At 41.4% G+C, this 22,907-nt stretch overlaps 2 protein-coding genes across 2 annotated transcripts; both read left to right on the forward strand.

Annotated features, from left to right (window-relative positions):
* The first annotated feature begins 242 nt into the window (after window positions 1-242).
* On the forward strand, window positions 243-2,000 carry LOC117514877 (transcription factor Sox-2-like). The gene is made up of 6 exons (XM_034175453.1): window positions 243-320; window positions 505-538; window positions 663-892; window positions 1,250-1,357; window positions 1,497-1,661; window positions 1,962-2,000. The coding sequence occupies exons 1-6, from the start codon at window positions 243-245 to the stop codon at window positions 1,998-2,000; spliced, it is 654 nt and encodes a 217-aa protein (XP_034031344.1).
* On the forward strand, window positions 1,843-4,283 carry LOC117515057 (transcription factor 7-like 1). Its single transcript, XM_034175587.1, has 7 exons — window positions 1,843-2,083; window positions 2,484-2,564; window positions 2,686-2,728; window positions 3,429-3,574; window positions 3,654-3,761; window positions 3,900-3,940; window positions 4,173-4,283. Exons 1-6 carry the CDS (start codon window positions 2,000-2,002, stop codon window positions 3,936-3,938), a joined length of 501 nt encoding a protein of 166 aa, XP_034031478.1. The 5' UTR covers window positions 1,843-1,999; the 3' UTR covers window positions 3,939-3,940; window positions 4,173-4,283.
* The last annotated feature ends 18,624 nt before the right edge of the window (window positions 4,284-22,907 follow it).

Below are 22,907 nucleotides of genomic sequence, written 5' to 3' on the forward strand. Positions count from 1 at the left end.
TCAGACAGTGTTGTTACTTTTCCACCTTGTCACCTTCCCTTTAAACACACTTAAACACCAGTTTTTGTGTATAGTTTGTGAAGAAATCAGCATCAGTGACACACACACAGCTGCTTGCACCTCTGCATCATCAGTGTTATTAAAATGTGCAGATAGTCATCAGTTTGACTCTGCTGAGGAGAGTAAAATGTTCTTTTTTTCACTTTTTGTAAAACAGGTCTGCACCTTATTTTCCTCTTTTCATGAGGAATCAGGAGGAAGAACAGATGGCAGAATGTGACGTGACAGACAGCATCATCACCGACGTTCTGGAATACCTGGTGAGTGTGTGTGTGTGTGCGTGCGTGTGTGTGTGCGTGCGTATGTGTGTCCACGTCCAGCAGCTGGTCCTTCAGATTGAACCCCGTCAGCTCACACATGCTGCATGTCACTGTCACAACATTAGACTTAATGAATTCATGATCACAGCGACGCTTCACTAATGTGTTAAATTTTATGGTGCAGGATCAAGAGTTGGACACAGTCGGGGACGTGGAAGGTAAGACAGTCAAATATTTGTAATTCACATGAAAATATTTGCAAGCATCAGAAATAATTTCCATAATAAATCCAAAATGAGATGACTGATGTGCAGTTGGTTGGTTGGTTGTTTGACCCCGTAGCTTCAGAAGATGAGCGTGAGCTGATGGAGCCTTGGGAGGCATCAAGGTCTGAGCAGAGACCTCAGACCATCAGCTGGAACCCGACACAGGACAGACAGACCAAAGTCAATCCTGACATGAAGAAGCCACCAAATGCTTTCATACTGTTTAATATGGAGCAAAGACCTTTAATCTGCAAAGAGCTAAAAGTGAAAGACAGCGCCACCATCAGCAGGATGCTCAGTGAGAAGGTAGGTGGACAAACTCCTGTGCAGCAACCGTACTTTTTATGGACAACCAAAGACCAACTCACTGACTCAGAGAGTGTTGGTGAAAGCCAGTCAAGCTAAAATTAAAACTCACCTGAGATCCAGTTATTGTGATCTCCAGTTCAAATTTGGTGACACTCAGATTTGTCTTTGGCACACGAAAGTGTGGCTGAGACACGGACGAGAGCAGTCCTGTGTCCCCCTTCTGGACATACGGCGAGCATGGGATTAAAATATGTTTAATGTGATTACTGGAGCGCCATGGACAACCATATTCTGGGGCAGAACTGATGCTGCTGTGTGCACTTTTTCTGAGTGTGTGTTGTCATCTGTCCACAGTGGAAAGCTCTGAGCAAGAAGGAAAAGTCCAAGTACACTGAAAAGGCTGCTGAACTGAGAAAACGCCACTTAGAGAAGTTCCCCAACTGGTCCGCCAAAGACAACTACGTGAGTGCCCCCTGCTCATAGTCAACTCATGTTGCATGTTATTGTCACTACGTGAGAGTCACTGGATTTAGGAAGAGTGTGAGACGTCTTTGTATGAGTTGATAACACACAGAAAGTCTCATGTGTCTGTTTGGTGCAGGGTAAAAAGATGAAGAGGGTCATGGCCACGCCCACCAACTGGATGGAAGGTAAGATGATGTTACTGTCAACAAGAAAGTATTTTTATCTGAAATGTAATATCATTAGTTTGTTCCCAATTCTGTGTGTGGTTCCACACTCCAACACAATATTTGAGTGTGTTGGAGTACTATCTAAAACTATCCTACATTATTTGTCTGATCATAATGATTCCAAAAAGGTATAGTTTGGACAATCTATGACTGAATGCTGTGGAGTTATGGGGTAAAAACAGCAAAAAATGGTGACAAAGGTCAGTTTCAGTTTGTACAGGGGTCAAAAGTTAAAGTTGCTCCAATTTTAGAACTTGTCACTGTTTAAAATTAAATATTGTGACTTTATAAATGTAAATGTTAAACTTAGAATTTCCAGTCAAATGATTAAATCAAGTGCATTGATTGATATGTGTTTGTTTGTGTCCCTGCAGAGTCAGAATACTCGCCTCCGTCCAAGAAGTCTCGTCTGATGTCAGAATGTGAGACAAGAATTCAGACGCACACAGGAGTGAAGAGAAAGCGTGAGGTCCATCCTGAAACTGAGGATCAGCAGGTAGGTTTCCATCCTCATGTCCAGGAAAGACACTTGTGGAGCTACAAATATATCATACTTTTATTCAAATGAGGCCACGAAATTCTGGCCTTTAGTGTTTGGGTGATAATTGGGTTTTAAATGTTGCACAACAACAAAAACAAAAGACAGATGAAGTGGTGATTCTGTCAACAAACTACTTTAAAACAGCTGGTACGGCAGAGCGAGGGGTATCACTTAGTGAGTCTGATGACAGATCTCAAGTATCTCAGTATTTTATGAGACATATTAATTATGGGCGTGGCCGTTGAAGAACTGGTGCTCAGTGTGAGTCCATGTTAATATTTGTGTGTGTGTGCAGTCGTCTGTCGTTGTGTCAGTGTGTGCTGCCTCACAATGTGTTGTTGTTTGTCTGTCATAGAACTCTACATCAAAGAGAACACGAGTTGAAACAGCTCACAAAGAGAGACCCGCCCCCTCCACCTGCTCAGCCAATCACAGTGTGAGTAAACTCTGCTAACAATCACCACAAACATGTTATATCTGTTCATATCAATGATAAGAGTGAAACTTTTTGTGGACGTGCATTTATAAAAAGACTAATGAGTGTGGGTTTTTTTTAGGTTCCAAAGCAGACGTGCGCTGACACTCACACTGGGGTTGAAGGTAAGATGGTGCTTCTGTCATAAATACATGCTTTAATGTTTAATATCTTGTTTGAAGTCACTTTAAAATGAGGTCAAACATCCAAATATCTCATTATGGAACCAAAGTACACAAAGTAAATCTTCCAAGGTAACAGTCAAAATATATCAATATATTGGTTTTAAATATTGAGAAGCGGGGAGGCCTGATCTGGGCACAGTTCTTGCCGTGGTAAAGTTCACCCAAATCAAAGAGGACAAACACTTTAAGAACAACAACTTTGAGCTTTTCCAAAACAAAGACAATTTGTTTGATTTTATCATCAAAAATGTTTTTAATGCATGTTTATGAAACAGCATTAACACTTCGGTGGACTTGATGCTGTGATCTTTGTTGAGTCAGTGGACACCTTGATTATGTCATTGAAAAGGAATCCGTAAGGATCCGTAAGGAATTGGAATGTCAGGCCTTGAGATTGTCCTTGATCAAGACTAAGATCCGGCCTTTCAGTGACTTCCTGAACTCGGCCATCACATGTGTGTTTGTGGTGAAAGTGTTGAAGTTGTAGAGACCTTCACTGATCTCCACACTGACATTCATGTCTCTGCAAAGAGATGGTTCATTTCCAGAGTTGGGACTAGACCTGTTGTTCCCGGATAGACCCTGATTAACATTTTAAAAGCACTTTTAAAAATCCTGGTGTGATTTGTTCATGTTGCAGCTGGTGCAGCAGAGTCCCAGAAGACGAAGTACGTTAAAAAGCCGGCCAATGCCTTCATGATCTACATGAGGGTGGAGAGACAGGGAGCTGTGGCACGATACAAAGTGACAGACAGCGCCCAGGTGAACCAGCTTCTGGGAAAAGAGGTAAGTGTGGGTACTCGTGTCTGTGTGTGTGTGTGTGTGTGTGTCTGTTAACTGACTGTGTGATGTCATCGCTTCACAGTGGAAAAATCTGCCCAATAATGAAAAAGCCAAGTACTACAAAATGGCAGAAGAAGAAAAAGCCCTCCACTCCCAGATGAATCCCAACTGGTCCTTCAAAGATAACTACGTTAGTGCCCCTCCTCATATTCTACTCACACATGTTGCATGTTATCATCACAACATTAGAGTCTCTGAATTCAGAATCAAAACAAGATTTCTTTTTCATTCTTTGATTAAAAAGTCTCTTGTCTTTGTTTTGTTTCAGCGTAAAAGAGCGAAGAAACGTTCATCCAACTGGGTGTAAAGGTGAGAAAATATGACTACGAACAAGAAAACAGTTTTACGTGAAATGCAGTATCTTTAATATAAGATCATAGAGCGCAAAAGCTCCTGCAACCCTGAAATCAAACAAGTTTATATATATATATATATATATATATATATATATATATATATATATATATATATATATATATATATATATATATATATATATATATATTGCATATATGTCTATTTGTTTATTTTTAAATTCCAGAAGGTGGTTTTCTGTAAGTTGCTGGACCTCACTGAGGATATCAGAAGAACCTGCAGAGTGGTGGAGCCAGATGACATTTCTACAGAAAAATCAAAGATCCTTGACTGAAGAATGAATTTTTATGTGAAAAATAAAAGAAAATAAATGAACAAAAAAACCCCAGCCTTTTTTTTTTTTTTAAACTCTGAGTTCTTTCATGTGTGTATGTGAAGGTTGATGTCATGCACAGGGTCAGTTTGCTGCAAAACTGACTAATAAGCCTTTCTTATGTCTTACAGAAACAGTTAAAAAACTATTAATGTTTCATCTTGAAATCTTTAATCAGCTCTTGTGAACTGAGTCCAAATACTTTTTATCAAATCTTTCTTCTCAGCATCATTTTGAGTAACTTTTCTGGTTACAATGACAACAACCGTAATACCCTCAGAGAGTTTGTTTGTGATTATTGATGCACATTCAGCACAATGTGACTATTATTCAACATTTAATTTGTGAATATGTGTTCACTTTATTCTCAGCTTTGATCTGTGGATCACAGGTGAAGCAGGTTTTGAAGAAAACTGTTTCTGAAAAACTCAGTGAATTTGGCAAAAACAAGTAAATTAACACAGTTTAAATAATTAATATTGCAACAAATATTGTGACCAAACCAGAGAGGACGGCATCATGTGTTCATTCACTTGTTGTATTTTACAGCGTACATGTCTGAGGTTTTCCACGACGGCCTACTTTAAAGCTTATTTTGTTTTGTCCACAGAGCTCCATGTTTTGTCCAAATGTCCACAGCTGTTGTGTTCTTACTATATAACGTGTTGCTCTTTATTACATCCACCAAGGACGGAATAAATTCATCAGTGTTTATTTATTTGTCTGTTAGCAGGATTTCGGCAAAACTACTGCACAGATTTTGACAAAATTTTCAACGCAGATACATATTAGGCCATGGAAGACTTCATTAAATTCAAAAGGTGATCTGGATCCGAATCCGAATTCTGGATCAAGATTTTGCTTTATATACGCTTTGAAGGATTACGTCAAAACTACTTCACGGATTCTTGCCAAATTTGCACCACAGATAGATATTAGGCCATAGAAGACTCCACTGAATTTTGGTGGTGATCCGTTTTGGCAGACGTCAGAAACCTCTGATTGCTCTTGCATAAGATGTTGCTGCATATATCATGTGCTGCTTACTGCTTAATATGTGTGGCATTTGTGTGTGTGTGTGTGTGGGGGGGGGGGGGGGTGTTTGTGTGACATTGTCACCTTTTCTTTGCCTTTACCCCAATTTGATATCACAACCTACACTCTAAAACATGCTGCTGGGTTTAGTTATGTCCACTTACAAGTTGAGTTGAGTTGTAAAGCTGAGCTCAACATCCAAAACTTGTAAGAGCTCGTTATGTTAAAGAGAGGTAGCAAGTGGACATAACTAAACGCAGCAGCATGTTTTAGAGTGTACATGTTTGTTTGATTAGATTACTGTCAATCAATCAATCAAACAAACATTTATTTCCATCGCCCTTTACAGCATCCAGACGGTGTCCAAAGTGTTTTACAGTAAAATCAAGGAACAAGAATTCACAAAAACAAAACAATCATACAATAGAATTAACAAGACACGTACAAGCAAAACATGTCAGAATTCCACTGGGTGTTAAAACCCATTTTAAATAAATAAGTCTTGAGCTTTGGTTTCAAAAGTGTTGGGTCAGAAATAAATAAGTAAATCAGGCGGTAACTTGGGTTCAGCTACAGCAAAAGAACAATCGCCCCAGACTTTATATTTTTGCCTCAGAACATCTAAGTAAAGGTGCCATAATGTCCGACTGTAAGTGTGGAAAGTTAAAATTTCAGACAAGTAGGAAGGTTCAAAGCCATTAATAGCTTTAAAAACAAACATGAAAATCTTAAAATCAATTTTAAAATAAACTGGAAGCCAGTGGAGTGAGTAAAGTACAGACGTAATATGCTCACTTCTGGAAGTGCTTATTAAAAGAAACGGAGTGGCTATACGCCCAACCGTTGGGTCAGTAAAGTAAATACATGAGCATATACGCCCAACCACAACCGACCAATGAGTGCGCTTGTAAGCTCACTTCCAGTTTCAATGCGGGAGGGAAAAAAGGCGGATATTTTCTCCCCGGCTGCGGGAGGGTTCGCAGCTCGCGGAGGAGCTGTGATCTAAAGTGGTTCTGTTTGGCTCATCACACCCAGGGAACAGTGTCAAACTAACACCATCTTACAGCCAACAAGCAGCATTTTGTTCAAAAACTGTTTCGTTGTTAACAGGCTTCCATTCAAAACGCTTATGAAGTTTGTCTGTTTTCATCCATTGCGGTGTTTCCACAGTAATTAAAGACGGCGCTATTAAATGTGTCAAACATATGCCGCAATAGAGCCTTAAAAAGTGGTGTACAAAACATAGTTTAGATGCACAAAACGTGTCAAATACACGATCATGGTTGGGCGAATAAGATAAGACATTATATTTATGTGCCCAACGGTTGTGCATGTAACGTTCAATGTATGACTTATCTGCCCAACGGTTGGGCGAATAAAGTAAGACATTATATTTATCTGCCCAACAGTTGGGCGTATAGCCTTTGCCTAAAACAAAAAGCGTCAGCATTGTACACATGTTGAAGGCAGTGGCAGCTGGTAAAAAACAGTCTTGGTGGGGCTGCTGTGCCAATAGATTCCCTTGCCTTGTCCAGTACAGGCATTCAAGTGAACAGTCGGAAAATTACTAGAATTCCACAATAATCATTTCATATCCTTCTCAAAATCAGCAGTTTTACAGATAAAGTTAACCAATTACAGCTATATTAGGCCCCATTTCTACTTTGGAAAGGAACAGTATCAAATACAACACTCAAGTTCTTGAGCAAACAACATTTCACCATTTGACACCAATTACACACATAGTACACCAAACTGTACTGCACTGCCATTATCTTCAGACAAACAGATCCTGGGGTTCACAATGACACCCCCTTAACAAAATAGAAAATATCACCAAATTTACACTCTTTCAAAATATGGAAAAAATTCTTCCATTGACAAAAGAACATTATGTACATACTACAATGTTCACACCACCTTCAGAGAGAGAGAGAGAGAGAGAGAGAGAGAGAGAGAGAGAGAGAGAGAGAGAGAGAGAGAGAGAGAGAGAGAGAGAGAGAGAGAGAGAGAAAATTAAGGTAGTATTTTGCATGAACATTACTGAGTGGAATGGAGGCAAACTAAAGAAGCTTGAAAAACTTAAATTAAATAACTTCACTAACTAATAACACCAAAACCTTGGTTTTAACCTAAATTGGTTAAAATTAACAGTGTAGAGGACAAAGCAAATTAAGTTTACAAAACCACTTAATTAAATGCTTTGCTAAACTTGGGTTTGTCTTACTATGTGTCTTGTGTGTACTCAGTGGCTGAGTTAGAATTTCTTTAAAAAACATGCAAATTGCTATTTTAGGGTTTTGTTCTGTTTTGTTATTAAACTGAGCAAATAATTTGTTTTAGAGTGTGGAATACTCTAAAGAATATTTCACTTCTGTGAACTGATCCTCATAACGTGTAAAGTGAAATCAAAATACCAGCATGGCTGCAGCTTTGAACACTGTTACAAACAGCCCCGGCCTCCCCTATTAGTACCATTATAACTGGTCTGCTATCCCAATAAAGAGCACAGCTTTGACCCCCTAAAACAAACCAAAAAACATCACTCATTCGTTTTATCTTAAATTTTCATCCTCGTTTCCACACCAGGAGCAACATTGGGGAATAAATCCGAGCAGCTCGTCAGCTCACCTGAGCTGAAGTGGATCCAGAGGAGTCAGTCCGCAGCTGGCAGAGGTGGATGCGCTTCTTTCCACCCCGCAGTAAAGAGCGCAGATCAGCAGCCTCCGTGACGTGTGCGCGCTGACAGTGTGAATGAAGCCTGACACGGTTTATAACGAGTCAGACAAACGTCTCTCCTCCAACCGGGATGTGCAATTGTCAAACCACGAGAAAGATCTGATGTGCGCACCTCCATGCGCCTCCAAAAGGATCCCCGCCAAACTTTGGTGACATTGATTTGATTAGTTTTGTCCCGTTTTAAACCTCCGAAGAGTTCTTCAACTTACTCCAGCAAAACACACGAGACAAAATAAAAATAAATAAATATAACCCAAACGTCGTCGTCACCATCATCTCTTCCTGCCTGACTGACAGCTGCAGCATCATGTATATCACTGACTGTAATCTAACGTTCCCGCATTGTAGCAAGGGCTAAAATTCCGGCGCCCCAAAGCCATTAATTTTGGCAATGTTGATTTGCCAAACATTTATTAATTTTCCCTAGCAACTATATACAATTGGTTATTTCGCTGCACTTCAAGGGCGTTTTGAATGACCGCCCAAGATGAGGAACGATACATTCTCTGCTTCTGTCGGTGGAAATGCACTGTTGAATGAGAGTCAGTTGGCGGAAGTGTTGTTTTAATCATTCATATTACATGTAGGCACATACTATTAAGTAAAACTGACATTGATAATATGCAGAAAAGTTAAATTAAGGACACTGGGGGGTCATCAAGATGGCGGCATAGCGTGTGGTCGACTTCGCAGAGCTGCACACCACATCACTCGCGTTTGAGCAGAATATTATCCTTCTACTGGCTCCTTCTGGATACGGGTGGTACTATGAGTATTGATGAGTATTTTCTGACTCACTCCAGCACAATGTCATCTAAAACTGCAAAGAAACTCAAGATTTCAGACCGGTCACTCAACCTGCTAACACGACTAGCATGGAGCTAGCTGCCAATCTACCCTCAGCTAACACGTCTGCAACATTAGACCCGGCCCTCCGCCAGGTTATTGAAGAGATTACTGGGAATATTACATCTGTAATTACCCAAGAGGTGGATTCTCTGATAGAAATGCTTAAGACTCAGATGGTTGAAATACAAGAGCTGGCTCAATGCACTACTGATGCAGAGGACAGGATCTCAACGCAAGAGGGTGGACTGAATCAAGCTTCTGTCCACATACAGACCCTGGAAAAAGAAGTTTGCACAATGGCTCAACAACTTGAGAATTTCGAGAATAGAGACAGGAGAAAGAATATTCAAGTACTTGGACTGGGAGAAGACACAGAAAGTGCTACTGGAGCCTTAAAGTTCTTTGAAAAGTGGATACCCGAGTATCTGCACATTGAGACCAAATGCGGCTGTATTAAGCTCGAGAGGGCGCATCGCACTCTGGCTCCCAAACCTGGATCCACTCAGTGAACAAGGCTCGTGCTGGTCAGATTTCAGAACTGCAGGGACCAGCAACGAGCACTTGAAGCAGCACGGCGGATGGGCAGTGGAGACCAGCCCCTGACGTATCAGGGCTCCAAGATCATGTTTTTTCAAGATTTCTCGGCAGACACTTCACGCAAGCGGAAAGCATTCGTTGCGGTAAAGCATGTGGCTTCAGGAGATGGGAACCAATACTCTCCTTTGTATCCAGCTAAGTTGAGGATTACGCGCAATGGAAAAATCACTGTGTTTGACTCACCAAACAAAGCAATGGAGTTCACCATCAACATAGCATGAGCCAGTCTCAGCTGGAGCTGTATCTGAGTTACTGTTCTGGGCCAGACACAATATTGAGAACCATATCTGCTTGTTTGAGTTTTACGTGCAAGGACAAACATTGTGAGTAATTAGAGTCCTTCTAAATCGTCATCTACTCAAATTATTATTATTATTATTATTATTATTATTATTATTATTATTACTGTTTTGCATTTGGAACTGATATCCGGATGGCCCCCTGGTGGATTTGGGGGGGGCACCTGGCGAGCTTTTTTCTTTTCTCTGTTTTGTTTTTTGTTGTTTACGTTGTTGCTACAAGTTTGTTATGATTAGTTCTTGTTCAGCTCAGCAAAATCTATCACTGGCATTGCGGTGGCTAATTATTGTATTTTTGATTTATAAATGCTAAGAGTATGTACATGGAACATAGTCATTCTCCAATTAAAAGAAAAATGGTTATTTCAGCCTTAAAGAAGTAAGGGGTAGATATAGTGTTAATACAAGAAATGCATTTAAATGATGCTGAACATTTAAAGCTTCTACAATTCAGTTTTGAACATATTTTTATTCCTCTTTTACAAGTAAAACCAGTGGAGTTGCAATTCTTATCAACAAATCTGTACCATTTAAGTTGATTGAATGTTTAAAACATTCACAAGTGAGATACTTAAAGCAATAATATGTGGTGAAGAATTTGCCATATTTAATGTTTATTTTCCGCCTGGCCACCCGATTACCTTTATGGCTGAATTGATGACAAAAGTTGCAGGCCTTAATTCCTTTAGAAAATATAATTGTTGGAGGTGACTTTAATTGCCTCATGAACTCTTTGACTGATAGGCTTCCAGTTGGCTCTCATTCCATTTCAAGGAAAAAAAAAACAAATGTATGACCTTTTTGAGGAAGTGAGATTTGTGGATCTGTGGAGAAAACTCCATTCTTCTGGAAAAGAGAACACTTTCTACTCTCGCTCCCACAAATATCACACACGTATTCAGGGGCATAGCACCAAATTCTGGGCCCGAGGTACTAGCCATATTGAAGACCCCCCCCCCCCCCCAGTCTGATGCCCCTGCCAAAAGAACTAGATCGCGGGTACAAGTGGCTGAAATGGGCTTCCACAGGAGGGTGGATGGTGTCTCCCTTAGAGATAGGGTGAGAAGTTCGGTCATCCGTGGGGAGCTCAGAGTAGAGTCGCTGCTCCTTCGTGTTGAAAGGAGCCAACTGAGGTGGTTCAGGCATCTGGTAAGGATGCCTCCTGAGCGCCTTCCTAGGGAGGTGTTCTAGGCATGTCCATCTGGGAGGAGACCCTGGAGAAGACCCAGGATGAGGTGGAGAGATTATATCTCCACACTGGCCTGGGAACGCCTCGGGATCCCACAGTTAGAGGTGGTCAATGTGGCCCGGGAAAGGGAGGTCTGGGTTCCCCTGCTCGAGCTGTTGCCCCCACAACCCGATCCCGGACAAGCGGTTGAAGGTGAGTGAGTGAGTGAGAGTATAACATTAACTGGATAAACTGTGCATAGTAAAGGTATTGCATTTTGCATCACCAGTAATACAGCTTCATAGTGGAGTTGCACAGAGAATTTTAATTGAACAAATCAAATTTAGGCTTGCATCTCTGGTCTTTCAAGTCTTATAAAACAAACAAACAAACCTTTATACCACATCATTTTGTGAAGCTGTATAACTTGCACTCTGCCACAATTACTCCAATCACACCACAGAAGGCTATAACTTCTTCAGGGTTGTCTGGGTGTCTTGGTGGCTTTAGGGTTAGTCTAACCCTAGGGTCAGACTAACCCTAGGGTTAGTCTGTTTCAGTGTTATACCATCGTATTGTATTGTGTCCAGATGATTTTAAATAAATTTAAATCCTACTTGGTCCAGCCGTGGATCCAGCATCAGGTCCAGACACAGCGACGTGTCCAGGTCAAGGCAAAGTGATGGTTCACTTTGGAACACCGTCAGGTCCGGGTACAGGTCACGGCACAGTGATCTTACCAGACCCCCCCCCCATGACAGGCCAAGTCATCTTAAGTTGTCTAAAGAGCATAATTTCATCAAAGCATTTTCCATTCAGTGATGAGTACCGATGCACCTCTAATTGTTACGTTATTTCAGATTCATTATTTCTCTTCTAATGCTGCCCAAATCTGTTGATAAGTTTTGTCATATGATAATTTATAATTCAAACTTTCTGTGGTGCAACAGCAGTGACTGATGGAAAATGGACATTCCCATTGCCTTGGGATGGTAAGTATTGATCTATTGGCAGTGTGAGACGACAGGACACTGAGCGAGAGAGAGAGAGACTAAATAGAACAACTTTCTCTCTTCGTCTGCTTTTCTCTATGTCCACACAAACTGCTTTTCAATTGTAGTAGTTGCTTGTTTTTCTCCCGTCAATTGTCAGATGGTTTCTATCATGTCAGATGGCAACATTTGTTTGAACTTTTTTCTTTCTTTGTATTTATAACAAACACTGAAGCTGATTACAAAGATAATTGTGAACCAGCTCATGTTGGAGACTGCCCCCCCCAAGACCCTTGACCTTGTCTGCCAGTCACAGTGCGTCCGCTGATTCCAGGGAAGGTGAAACCAAAGATGTCATGACACAAAAAATCTGTTCAGATTGCACTCTGCCTGATTTACCGTTCAGAACAGAGTTTTATTTAAAACAACACTAAGTAGTAAAATCAGTCTTACACAGAGTTCTGTGGATCCTGTTCTCAGCCCTGACGTACCCTTAGATCTCAGCAGGAGATAAGAAGAAGAGTGTCCCATTCTATCTATGATCCACTTAAAAAAAAAAAACTAACAATGATTCATCAATTTTTGCGGCGTTTTCCTCTTCTCATTGGTCCAAACAGTTGGTGAGAACCGTCTGCTTCTGCACTCTAAGAAATAAAATGTTGAATTTAATTGATAAAGTTAAGGTAACTATTTCCACATAACTGTCAATTAAGTGCAAAACAATATTGTAGTTGAAATTAATTAAATCAAATGAAACATTATTATCATCATGCTGGAAGACCCAGCCACGACCCATCTTCAATGCTCTTACTGAGAAAAGGAGGTTGTTTGCCAAAATCTCGCAATACATGACCCCATCCATCCACCCTTCAATGCGGTGCAGTCATTCTGTCCCCTTTGCAGAAAAGCAGCCCTAAAAATGATGTTTCCACCCCCATGCTTCACGGTTGGGATGGTGTTCTTGGGGTTGTTCTCATCCTCCAAACATGGCGAGTGGAGTTGATGCCAAAAAGCTCTATTTTGGTCTCATCTGACCACATGACCTCCTCTGGATCATCCAGATTGTCACTGCTGAACTTCAGACGGGCCTGGACATATGCTGGCTTGAGCAGGGCGACCTTGCTGCCCTACAGTGTTTTAAACCATGACGGTGTCGTGTGTTACTCATGTAATCTTTGTGACTGTTGTCTCAGCTCTCTTCAGGTAATTGACCAGGTCCTCCTGTGTTGTTCTGGACTTTCTCAGAATCATCCTGACGCCACAAAGTGAGATCTTGTATGGAATCCCAGACCGAGGGAGATTGACAGTCATCTTGTGTTTCTTCCACTTTCTAATAAATAATCATAACAGTTGTTGTCTTTTCATGAAGCTGCTTGCCTATTGTTCTGTAGTCTATCCCAGCATTGTGGGAGGTTTGGCTGGATGTTTTTGTGTTGTTTTCTTTTCTTTGCTCTCCAGGTGGTATGCAAACTGTTTTTTGTCTGTGGAGAAGGTGCTGGCAGAAGAGTCCTTCACCCTCATCAGCATTATTAGCTGCACCTGTGGAGGATGTTCACGTGCAGGCCTACTGACTCGCAGCACCTGTGGATGATGCTCACGTGTAAACTTAAAGACTTTCAGCTGAAGCAGATAATGAGATGGCGTTCTGCATTTAAGCCATGAGTGGTTCAAGCAGAATTGCCGGGAACTCGACCTTGTGACGTTCGTTTGTGAGACGCTGAGGACCGCGCCAGGGTTTGACACATCGTGCCTGTGAAGGAGGACGGGTGAGGGACACATGCTGTCAGCACACATCAGAGGTGATTATTGTCTGAATGATCGTTAATAGTAATTTGGCATTTTGTTACGCAGTATATTTGAACATTGATGAGAATTGTGCAGTTTGCTTCTCACTGCCGTGGCGTACGGACTGATGATCCTCCACCTGTTGTGAGAAGCTGCTCATTTACATAAAGCTTAAATTCAGACCTGAATGTGTTGCTGATAGTGTGTGCCTTTGAAAGATATTTGCTGTAGCTCTGTTGACTTACCTCACCTTTTCCATCCTTCACAGAGTCAGTTTGTCGTGTCCACCTGGGGGGTGTTTGGCGGTGAGTCTGAGTCCAGAAGCGCCGAGGCTTCGATCCTTTTGGGCGCTGGAGAGCGCGCCGTCCTTCACTCCGCCAGACAAACTGCATATTTATGTTGTACACTAATTATTGCACTGGAGGGGAAATAAAATCGTTTTGTTTGTGGAACCGCTTTCTGGTTATTTAGCGCTGGGTTCGGTCAGACGTTGGTCCGCTCCTCAACCTGCGTCTGCACATAACAATAATGTGCTCTTACAAAGAATCCCTGACTCTAATACAGTGGATATTTTACTAATATGAGTCTAAACATGTTTAACTGGACAGTGCAAGCATACATGAACACAATATGATCATGAACAGTAGTTTAAGGATTATGGCAGAAACTTCACGCCGTTACTCAAACGTTAACATTACAGAATCATGTCAAAAACATGCATCTTAATCATATAGACCGGATGATGTATTCTGGTCATCATACAGAATATGATTTATTCTGGTTATTTCTGAAAGATAAGAACAAGAATTAGTAGTAGAAAATGCAGTTATATTCTTCACTATTCTATGGTCTTGTAGCACATAAGTTGACAGCAATTTATTAGGCTGGTGCCGACTTCAGGAATTCTGACACCCTCCGACATTTTTGGGACAAAGTTGGCAACCAGTCTTGTTTTGTCAGTTTGGGTGTGCTGAATTAAAAGCTGCCACATGACAACCTGTATCTATCCTCATTTGACCTCTGGAGGTCGTTGAACTTTGTGACCCCAAACACCCCATCAGAATCCAGTTTTTCAGTTTCATAAGTAATGAAATGCACTGAAGTGATTAATTAACTCAAGCAATGGCTGTCTTTTGTCAATTCTGAGATCCTAAATTAAAAAATCTAACTTAAAAAGTCTGTGTGACCACTAACGTTCATTGACCTTTACGACCAAAAATGGCAAACTAAAAACATTTTCTGGCCTTCATAGACAAACTTGGAATAATAGTATGATGGATGAAAGTGCAAATTGGTCTTACATTGCTGATCTACAGAAGTTAAATTGAAATATTCCATGTGCCAAAACTATTCAAATTTGTATGTATGTAGTAGTCCAATAAAGTAAGCATTGGGCTGTGAAATTGTCCTGTACTGTGTCCCATCTGCTTACAAATCTAATTTTCCAAACTACACTCAACAAAAATATAAGCGCAACACTTTTGGTTTTGCTCCCATTTTGTATGAGATGAACTCAAAGATCTAAAACTTTTTCCACATACACAATATCACCATTTCCCTCAAATATTGTTCACAAACCAGTCTAAATCTGTGATAGTGAGCACTTCTCCTTTGCTGAGATAATCCATCCCACCTCACAGGTGTGCCATATCAAGATGCTGATTAGACACCATGATTAGTGCACAGGTGTGCCTTAGACTGCCCACAGTAAAAGGCCACTCTGAAAGGTGCAGTTTTATCACACAGCACAATGCCACAGATGTCGCAAGATTTGAGGGAGCGTGCAATTGGCATGCTGACAGCAGGAATGTCAACCAGAGCTGTTGCTCGTGTATTGAATGTTCATTTCTCTACCATAAGCCGTCTCCAAAGGCGTTTCAGAGAATTTGGCAGTACATCCAACCAGCCTCACAACCGCAGACCACGTGTAACCACACCAGCCCAGGACCTCCACATCCAGCATGTTCACCTCCAAGATCGTCTGAGACCAGCCACTCGGACAGCTGCTGAAAAAATCGGTTTGCATAACCAAAGAATTTCTGCACAAACTGTCAGAAACCGTCTCAGGGAAGCTCATCTGCATGCTCATCGTCCTCATCGGGGTCTCGACCTGACTCCAGTTTGTCGTCGTAACCCGACTTGAGTGGGCAAATGCTCACATTTGCTGGCGTTTGGCACGTTGGAGAGGTGTTCTCTTCATGGATGAATCCCGGTTCACACTGTCCAGGGCAGATGGCAGACAGCCTGTGTGGTGTCGTGTGGGTGAGCGGTTTTCTGATGTCAATGTTGTGGATCGAGTGGCCCATGGTGGCGGTGGGGTTATGGTATGGGCAGGCGTCTGTTATGGATGAAGAACACAGGTGCATTTTATTGGTGGCATTTTGAATGCACAGAGATACCATGACGAGATCCTGAGGCCCATTGTTGTGCCATACATCCAAGAACATCACCTCATGTTGCAGCAGGATAATGCACGGCCCCATGTTGCAAGGATCTGTACACAATTCTTGGAAGCTGAAAATGTCCCAGTTCTTGCATGGCTGGCATACTCACTGGACATGTCACCCATTGAGCATGTTTGGGATGCTCTGGACCGGCGTATACGACAGTGTGTACCAGTTCCTGCCAATATCCAGCAACTTTGCACAGCCATGGAAGAGGAGTGGACCAACATTCCACAGGCCACAATTGACAACCTGATCAACTCTATGCGAAGGAGATGTGTTGCACTGCATGAGGCAAATGGTGGTCACACCAGATACTGACTGGTATCCCCCCCAATAAAACAAAACTGCACCTTTCAGAGTGGCCTTTTATTGTGGACAGTCTAAGGCACACCTGTGCACTAATCATGGTGTCTAATCAGCATCTTCATATGGCACACCTGTGAGGTGGGATGGATTATCTCAGAAAAGGAGAAGTGCTCACTATCACAGATTTAGACTGGTTTGTGAACAATATTTGAGGGAAATGGTGATATTGTGTATGTGGAAAAAGTTTTAGATCTTTGAGTTCATCTCATACAAAATGGGAGCAAAACCAAAAGTGTTGCGTTTATATTTTTGTTGAGTGTACTTTTGTTTAATTTGCATTCACCCTATTGACATATCCCATAATCCCTTGCATGCCAGAGAGTCGCTGCATTCAACAACATATAGAGAATCAACACAATGACAGTTGTAAATTAATATTATACTACAAAAAATGTATTTTTTATGCTTTTCGTCACGTTAATAAGAGACTGCATACATGATACCCTGAAAACTTGCTAAAACAATTATAACAAATAATCCGTGTTTGCTACATTTAAGCTGCGTGGAATTTAATAAACGCAAACCGAATTTCAGACACATTATATATATTAGTCTGGAACAAAGAGGACACACAGTGTTGTAAAGAACAATAATCAAGATGTTAAAGAGCAAACTAAAGAGAAAAAAACTCCTGTAACAGTGGAATGTGCCGAAAAAGTGCTGATGTCCACGGCTTCTGCCTTTTTGTGAAAGTCATATGATGTCCTGGATCAACAAAGCCTTGACATTGGAAATGATCTGGTTGTTTCAGCAGGGATGGAGCATGTCGATCGGCGCTGGGAGCGCGCCGCGCTCTCAGCAGTTGTGGGCTGTCTTTAAAGCGGCAGTAACACTCCTTAATCTGTATAATCCCCATAAAATCGTCCCTGAAAGCCATATTAATTTTCCGAACGGTGACCACCTGGCGGTCTCTCACAGTTTCTGTGAGTTGTGAGCTCCAAATTGTTCAGACACTTATTCGCAATAAAAAAACGACGAGAGGGGTGGACCAGTGCTCACACAAAGCCTGCTCACAGGCAAATGACGCAACCGACAGGCGTGAAAAAACTCACGCATGCGCACGAAGGTTTAAGCTTGTCTGATGCAATCACACATGATTCAAATCCATATGGTTTTTGAAAAAAATAAAAAGATCGGATACTTTTCTAACAGACCTTGTATATGATAAAATCGTTATCAAGTTGTTTTCAGCCTCAGGATGTATAAAGCTATATTCATTGGTGAAAACTTGATGACTGGTATTATCAAGTTGTTCACCAATGAATATGGCTTTATACACCCTGAAGAAAACCATACACCCTGAGGCCTTCTCAGGGTGTATGCAGAACACAATGCGCTGTTAAAAAAAAAAAAAAGAAGCATGCAAAATTGCACTACAAAAAAATCTGCGAAACTGCAAGGTCGCAAAAGGTGAACCGCGATATAGCGAGGGACCACTGTATTAAATTAAACATTGATAATATCTAGAATTGCACGTGCCGTGACATCACAACATATGCATGGATTGGCTGATTACCAAGACGACATTCATTTTGTGGGTTTTACTCGGGTGGTATGAAAAATATTACCCTTCACAATTGACAACTAGAACCACAGAGCCCAATATGAAAACTGGAACCACAGAGTCCAATATGACAACTGGAACCACAGAGTCCACTATGAGAACAAGAACCACAGAGTCCAATATGAGAACTGGAACCACAGAGCCCAATATGAGAACTAGAACCACAGAGTCCACTATGAGAACAAGAACCACAGAGTCCAATATGAGAACTGGAACCACAGAGTCCAATATGACAACTGGAACCACAGAGCCCAATATGAGAACTGGAACCACAGAGTCCAATATGAGAACTGGAACCACAGAGTCCAATATCAATCAATCAATCAACTTTTTTTTTATATAGCGCCAAATCACAACAAACAGTTGCCCCAAGGCGCTTTATATTGTAAGGCAAGGCCATACAATAATTATGAAAAACCCCAACGGTCAAAACGACCCCCTGTGAGCAAGCACTTGGCAACAGTGGGAAGGAAAAACTCCCTCTTAACAGGAAGAAACCTCCAGCAGAACCAGGCTCAGGGAGGGGCAGTCTTCTGCTGAGACTGGTTGGGGCTGAGGGAAAGAACCAGGAAAAAGACATGCTGTGGAGGGGGGCAGAGATCGATCACTAATGATTAAATGCGGAGTGATGCATACAGAGCAAAAAAGAGAAAGAAACAGTGCATCATGGGAACCCCCCCACAGTCTACGTCTAAAGCAGCATAACCAAGGGATAGTCCAGGGTCACCCGATCCAGCCCTAACTATAAGCCTTAGCGAAAAGGAAAGTTTTAAGCCTAATCTTAAAAGTAGAGAGGGTATCTGTCTCCCTGATCTGAATTGGGAGCTGGTTCCACAGGAGAGGAGCCTGAAAGCTGAAGGCTCTGCCTCCCATTCTACTCTTACAAACCCTAGGAACTACAAGTAAGCCTGCAGTCTGAGAGCGAAGCGCTCTATTAGGGTGATATGGTACTACGAGGTCCCTAAGATAAGATGGGACCTGATTATTCAAAACCTTATAAGTAAGAAGAAGAATTTTAAATTCTATTCTAGAATTAACAGGAAGCCAATGAAGAGAGGCCAACACGGGTGAGATATGCTCTCTCCTGCTAGTCCCCGTCAGTACTCTAGCTGCAGCATTTTGAATTAACTGAAGGCTTTTTAGGGAACTTTTAGGACAACCTGATAATAAAGAATTACAATAGTCCAGCCTAGAGGAAATAAATGCATGAATTAGTTTTTCAGCATCACTCTGAGACAAGACCTTTCTGATTTTAGAGATATTGCGTAAATGCAAAAAGGCAGTCCTACATATTTGTTTAATATGCGCTTTGAATGACATATCCTGATCAAAAATGACTCCAAGATTTCTCACAGTATTACTAGAGGTCAGGGAAATGTCATCCAGAGTAAAGATCTGGTTAGACACCATGCTTCTAAGATTTGTGGGGCCAAGTACAATAACTTCAGTTTTATCTGAGTTTAAAAGCAGGAAATTAGAGGTCATCCATGTCTTTATGTCTGTAAGACAATCCTGCAGTTTAGCTAATTGGTGTGTGTCCTCTGGCTTCATGGATAGATAAAGCTGGGTATCATCTGCGTAACAATGAAAATTTAAGCAATACCGTCTAATAATACTGCCTAAGGGAAGCATGTATAAAGTGAATAAAATTGGTCCTAGCACAGAACCTTGTGGAACTCCATAATTAACTTTAGTCTGTGAAGAAGATTCCCCATTTACATGAACAAACTGTAATCTATTAGACAAATATGATTCAAACCACCGCAGCGCAGTGCCTTTAATACCTATGACATGCTCTAATCTCTGTAATAAAATTTTATGGTCAACAGTATCAAAAGCAGCACTGAGGTCCAACAGAACAAGCATAGAGATAAGTCCACTGTCCGAAGCCATAAGAAGATCATTTGTAACCTTCACTAATGCTGTTTCTGTACTATGATGAATTCTAAAACCTGACTGAACCTCTTCAAATAGACCATTCCTCTGCAGGTGATCAGTTAGCTGTTTTACAACTACCCTCTCAAGAATCTTTGAGAGAAAAGGAAGGTTGGAGATTGGCCTATAATTAGCTAAAATAGCTGGGTCAAGTGATGGCTTTTTAAGTAATGGTTTAATTACTGCCACCTTAAAAGCCTGTGGTACATAGCCAACTAACAAAGATAAGTTGATCATATTTAAGATTGAAGCATTAAATAATGGTAGGACTTCCTTAAGCAGCCTGGCAGGAATGGGGTCTAATAAACATGTTGATGGTTTGGAGGAAGTAACTAATGAAAATAACTCAGACAGAACAATCGGAGAGAAAGAGTCTAACCAAATACCGGCATCACTGAAAGCAGCCAAAGATAACGATACATCTTTGGGATGGTTATGAGTAATTTTTTCTCTAATAGTCAAAATTTTGTTAGCAAAGAAAGTCATGAAGTCATTACTAGTTAAAGTTAATGGAATACTCAGCTCAATAGAGCTCTGACTCTTTGTCAGCCTGGCTACAGTGCTGAAAAGAAACCTGAGGTTGTTCTTATTTTCTTCAATTAGTGATGAGTAGAAAGATGTCCTAGTTTTACGGAGGGCTTTTTTATAGAGCAACAAACTCTTTTTCCAGGCTAAGTGAAGATCTTCTAAATTAGTGAGACGCCATTTCCTCTCCAACTTACGGGTTATCTGCTTTAAGCTACGAGTTTGTGAGTTATACCACGGAGTCAGACACTTCTGATTTAAAGCTCTCTTTTTCAGAGGAGCTACAGCATCCAAAGTTGTCTTCAATGAGGATGTAAAACTATTGACGAGATACTCTAACTCTCTTACAGAGTTTAGGTAGCTACTCTGCTCTGTGTTGGTATATGACAATAGAGAACATAAAGAAGGAATCATATCCTTAAACCTAGTTACAGCGCTTTCTGAAAGACTTCTAGTGTAATGAAACTTATTCCCCACTGCAGGGTAGTCCATCAGGGTAAATGTAAATGTTATTAAAAAATGATCAGACAGAAGGGAGTTTTCAGGGAATACTGTTAAGTCTTCTATTTCCATACCATAAGTCAAAACAAGATCTAAGATATGATTAAAGTGGTGGGTGGACTCATTTACTTTTTGAGCAAAGCCAATAGAGTCTAATAATAGATTAAATGCAGTGTTGAGGCTGTCATTCTCAGCATCTGTGTGGATGTTAAAATCGCCCACTATAAGTATCTTATCTGAGCTAAGCACTAAGTCAGACAGAAGGTCTGAAAATTCACAGAGAAACTCACAGTAACGACCAGGTGGACGATAGATAATAACAAATAAAACTGGTTTTTGGGACTTCCAATTTGGATGGAAAAGACTAAGAGACAAGCTTTCAAATGAATTAAAGCTCTGTCTAGGTTTTTGATTAATTAATAAGCTGGAATGGAAGATTGCTGCTAATCCTCCGCCCCGGCCCGTACTACGAGCATTCTGACAGTTAGTGTGACTCGGGGGTGTTGACTCATTTAAACTAACATATTCATCCTGCTGTAACCAGGTTTCTGTTAGGCAGAATAAATCAATACGTTGATCAATTATTATATTATTTACCAACAGGGACTTAGAAGAGAGAGACCTAATGTTTAATAGACCACATTTAACTGTTTTAGTCTGTGGTGCAGTTGAAGGTGCTATATTATTTTTTCTTTTTGAATTTTTTTTGCTTAAATAGATTTTTGCTGGTTATTGGTGGTCTGGAAGCAGGCACCGTCTCTACGGGGATGGGGTAATGAGGGGATGGCAGGGGGAGAGAAGCTGCAGAAAGGTGTATAAGACCACAGCTCTGCCTCCTGGTCCCAACGCTAGACAGTCACAGTTTGGAGGATCCAAGAAAATTGGCCAGATTTCTAGAAATGAGAGCTGCTCCATCTAAAGTGGGATGGATGCCGTCTCTCCTAACAAGACCAGGTTTTCCCCAGAAGCTTTGCCAATTATCAATGAAGCCCACCTCATTTTTTGGACACCACTCAGACAGCCAGCAATTCAAGGAGAACATGCGGCTAAACATGTCACTCCCGGTCTGATTGGGGAGGGGCCCAGAGAAAACAACAGAGTCCGACATTGTTTTTGCAAAGTTACACACCGATTTAATGTTAATTTTAGTGACCTCCGATTGGCGTAACCGAGTGTCATTACTGCCGACGTGAATTACAATCTTACCAAATTTACGCTTAGCCTTAGCCAGCAATTTCAAATTTCCTTCAATGTCGCCTGCTCTGGCCCCCGGAAGACAATTGACAATGGTTGCTGGTGTCGCTAACTTCACATTTCTCAAAACAGAGTCGCCAATAACCAGAGTTTGATCCTCGGCGAGTGTGTCGTCGAGTGGGGAAAAACGGTTAGAGATGTGCACGGGTTGACGGTGTACACGGGGCTTCTGTTTAGGGCTACGCTTCCTCCTCACAGTCACCCAGTCGGCCTGCTTTCCCGACTGCACGGGATCCGCCAGGGGGGAACTAACGGTGGCTAAGCCACCTTGGTCCGCACCGACTACAGGGGCCTGGCTAGCTGTAGAATTTTCCACGGTGCGGAGCCGAGTCTCCAATTCGCCCAGCCTGGCCTCCAAAGCTACGAATAAGCTGCACTTATTACAAGTACCGTTACTGCTAAAGGAAGCCGAGGAACAACTAAACATTTCACAACCAGAGCAGAAAAGTGCGGGAGAGACAGGAGAAGCCGCCATGCTAAATCGGCTAAAAGCTAGTAGCTACGCAACCTAGTGGATTCCTAAAAACACGCA

Source organism: Thalassophryne amazonica, chromosome 8, assembly GCF_902500255.1.
Source record: "Thalassophryne amazonica chromosome 8, fThaAma1.1, whole genome shotgun sequence".
In the NCBI taxonomy this organism is placed as follows: Eukaryota; Metazoa; Chordata; class Actinopteri; order Batrachoidiformes; family Batrachoididae; genus Thalassophryne; species Thalassophryne amazonica.

What these genes read in the sequence shown, in the direction of transcription:
- LOC117514877 (XM_034175453.1), top strand. Translation starts at nt 243, where the DNA reads ATGAGGAATCAGGAGGAAGAACAGATGGCAGAATGTGACGTGACAGAC. An exon ending in GCAGGATGCTCAGTGAGAAG is followed by an intron (nt 893 to 1,249) that starts GTAGGTGGACAA and finishes ATCTGTCCACAG; the next exon opens with TGGAAAGCTCTGAGCAAGAA. An exon ending in GGTCCGCCAAAGACAACTAC is followed by an intron (nt 1,358 to 1,496) that starts GTGAGTGCCCCC and finishes TGTTTGGTGCAG; the next exon opens with GGTAAAAAGATGAAGAGGGT.
- LOC117515057 (XM_034175587.1), top strand. Translation starts at nt 2,000, where the DNA reads ATGTCAGAATGTGAGACAAGAATTCAGACGCACACAGGAGTGAAGAGA. An exon ending in CACTCACACTGGGGTTGAAG is followed by an intron (nt 2,729 to 3,428) that starts GTAAGATGGTGC and finishes TTCATGTTGCAG; the next exon opens with CTGGTGCAGCAGAGTCCCAG. An exon ending in ACCAGCTTCTGGGAAAAGAG is followed by an intron (nt 3,575 to 3,653) that starts GTAAGTGTGGGT and finishes ATCGCTTCACAG; the next exon opens with TGGAAAAATCTGCCCAATAA.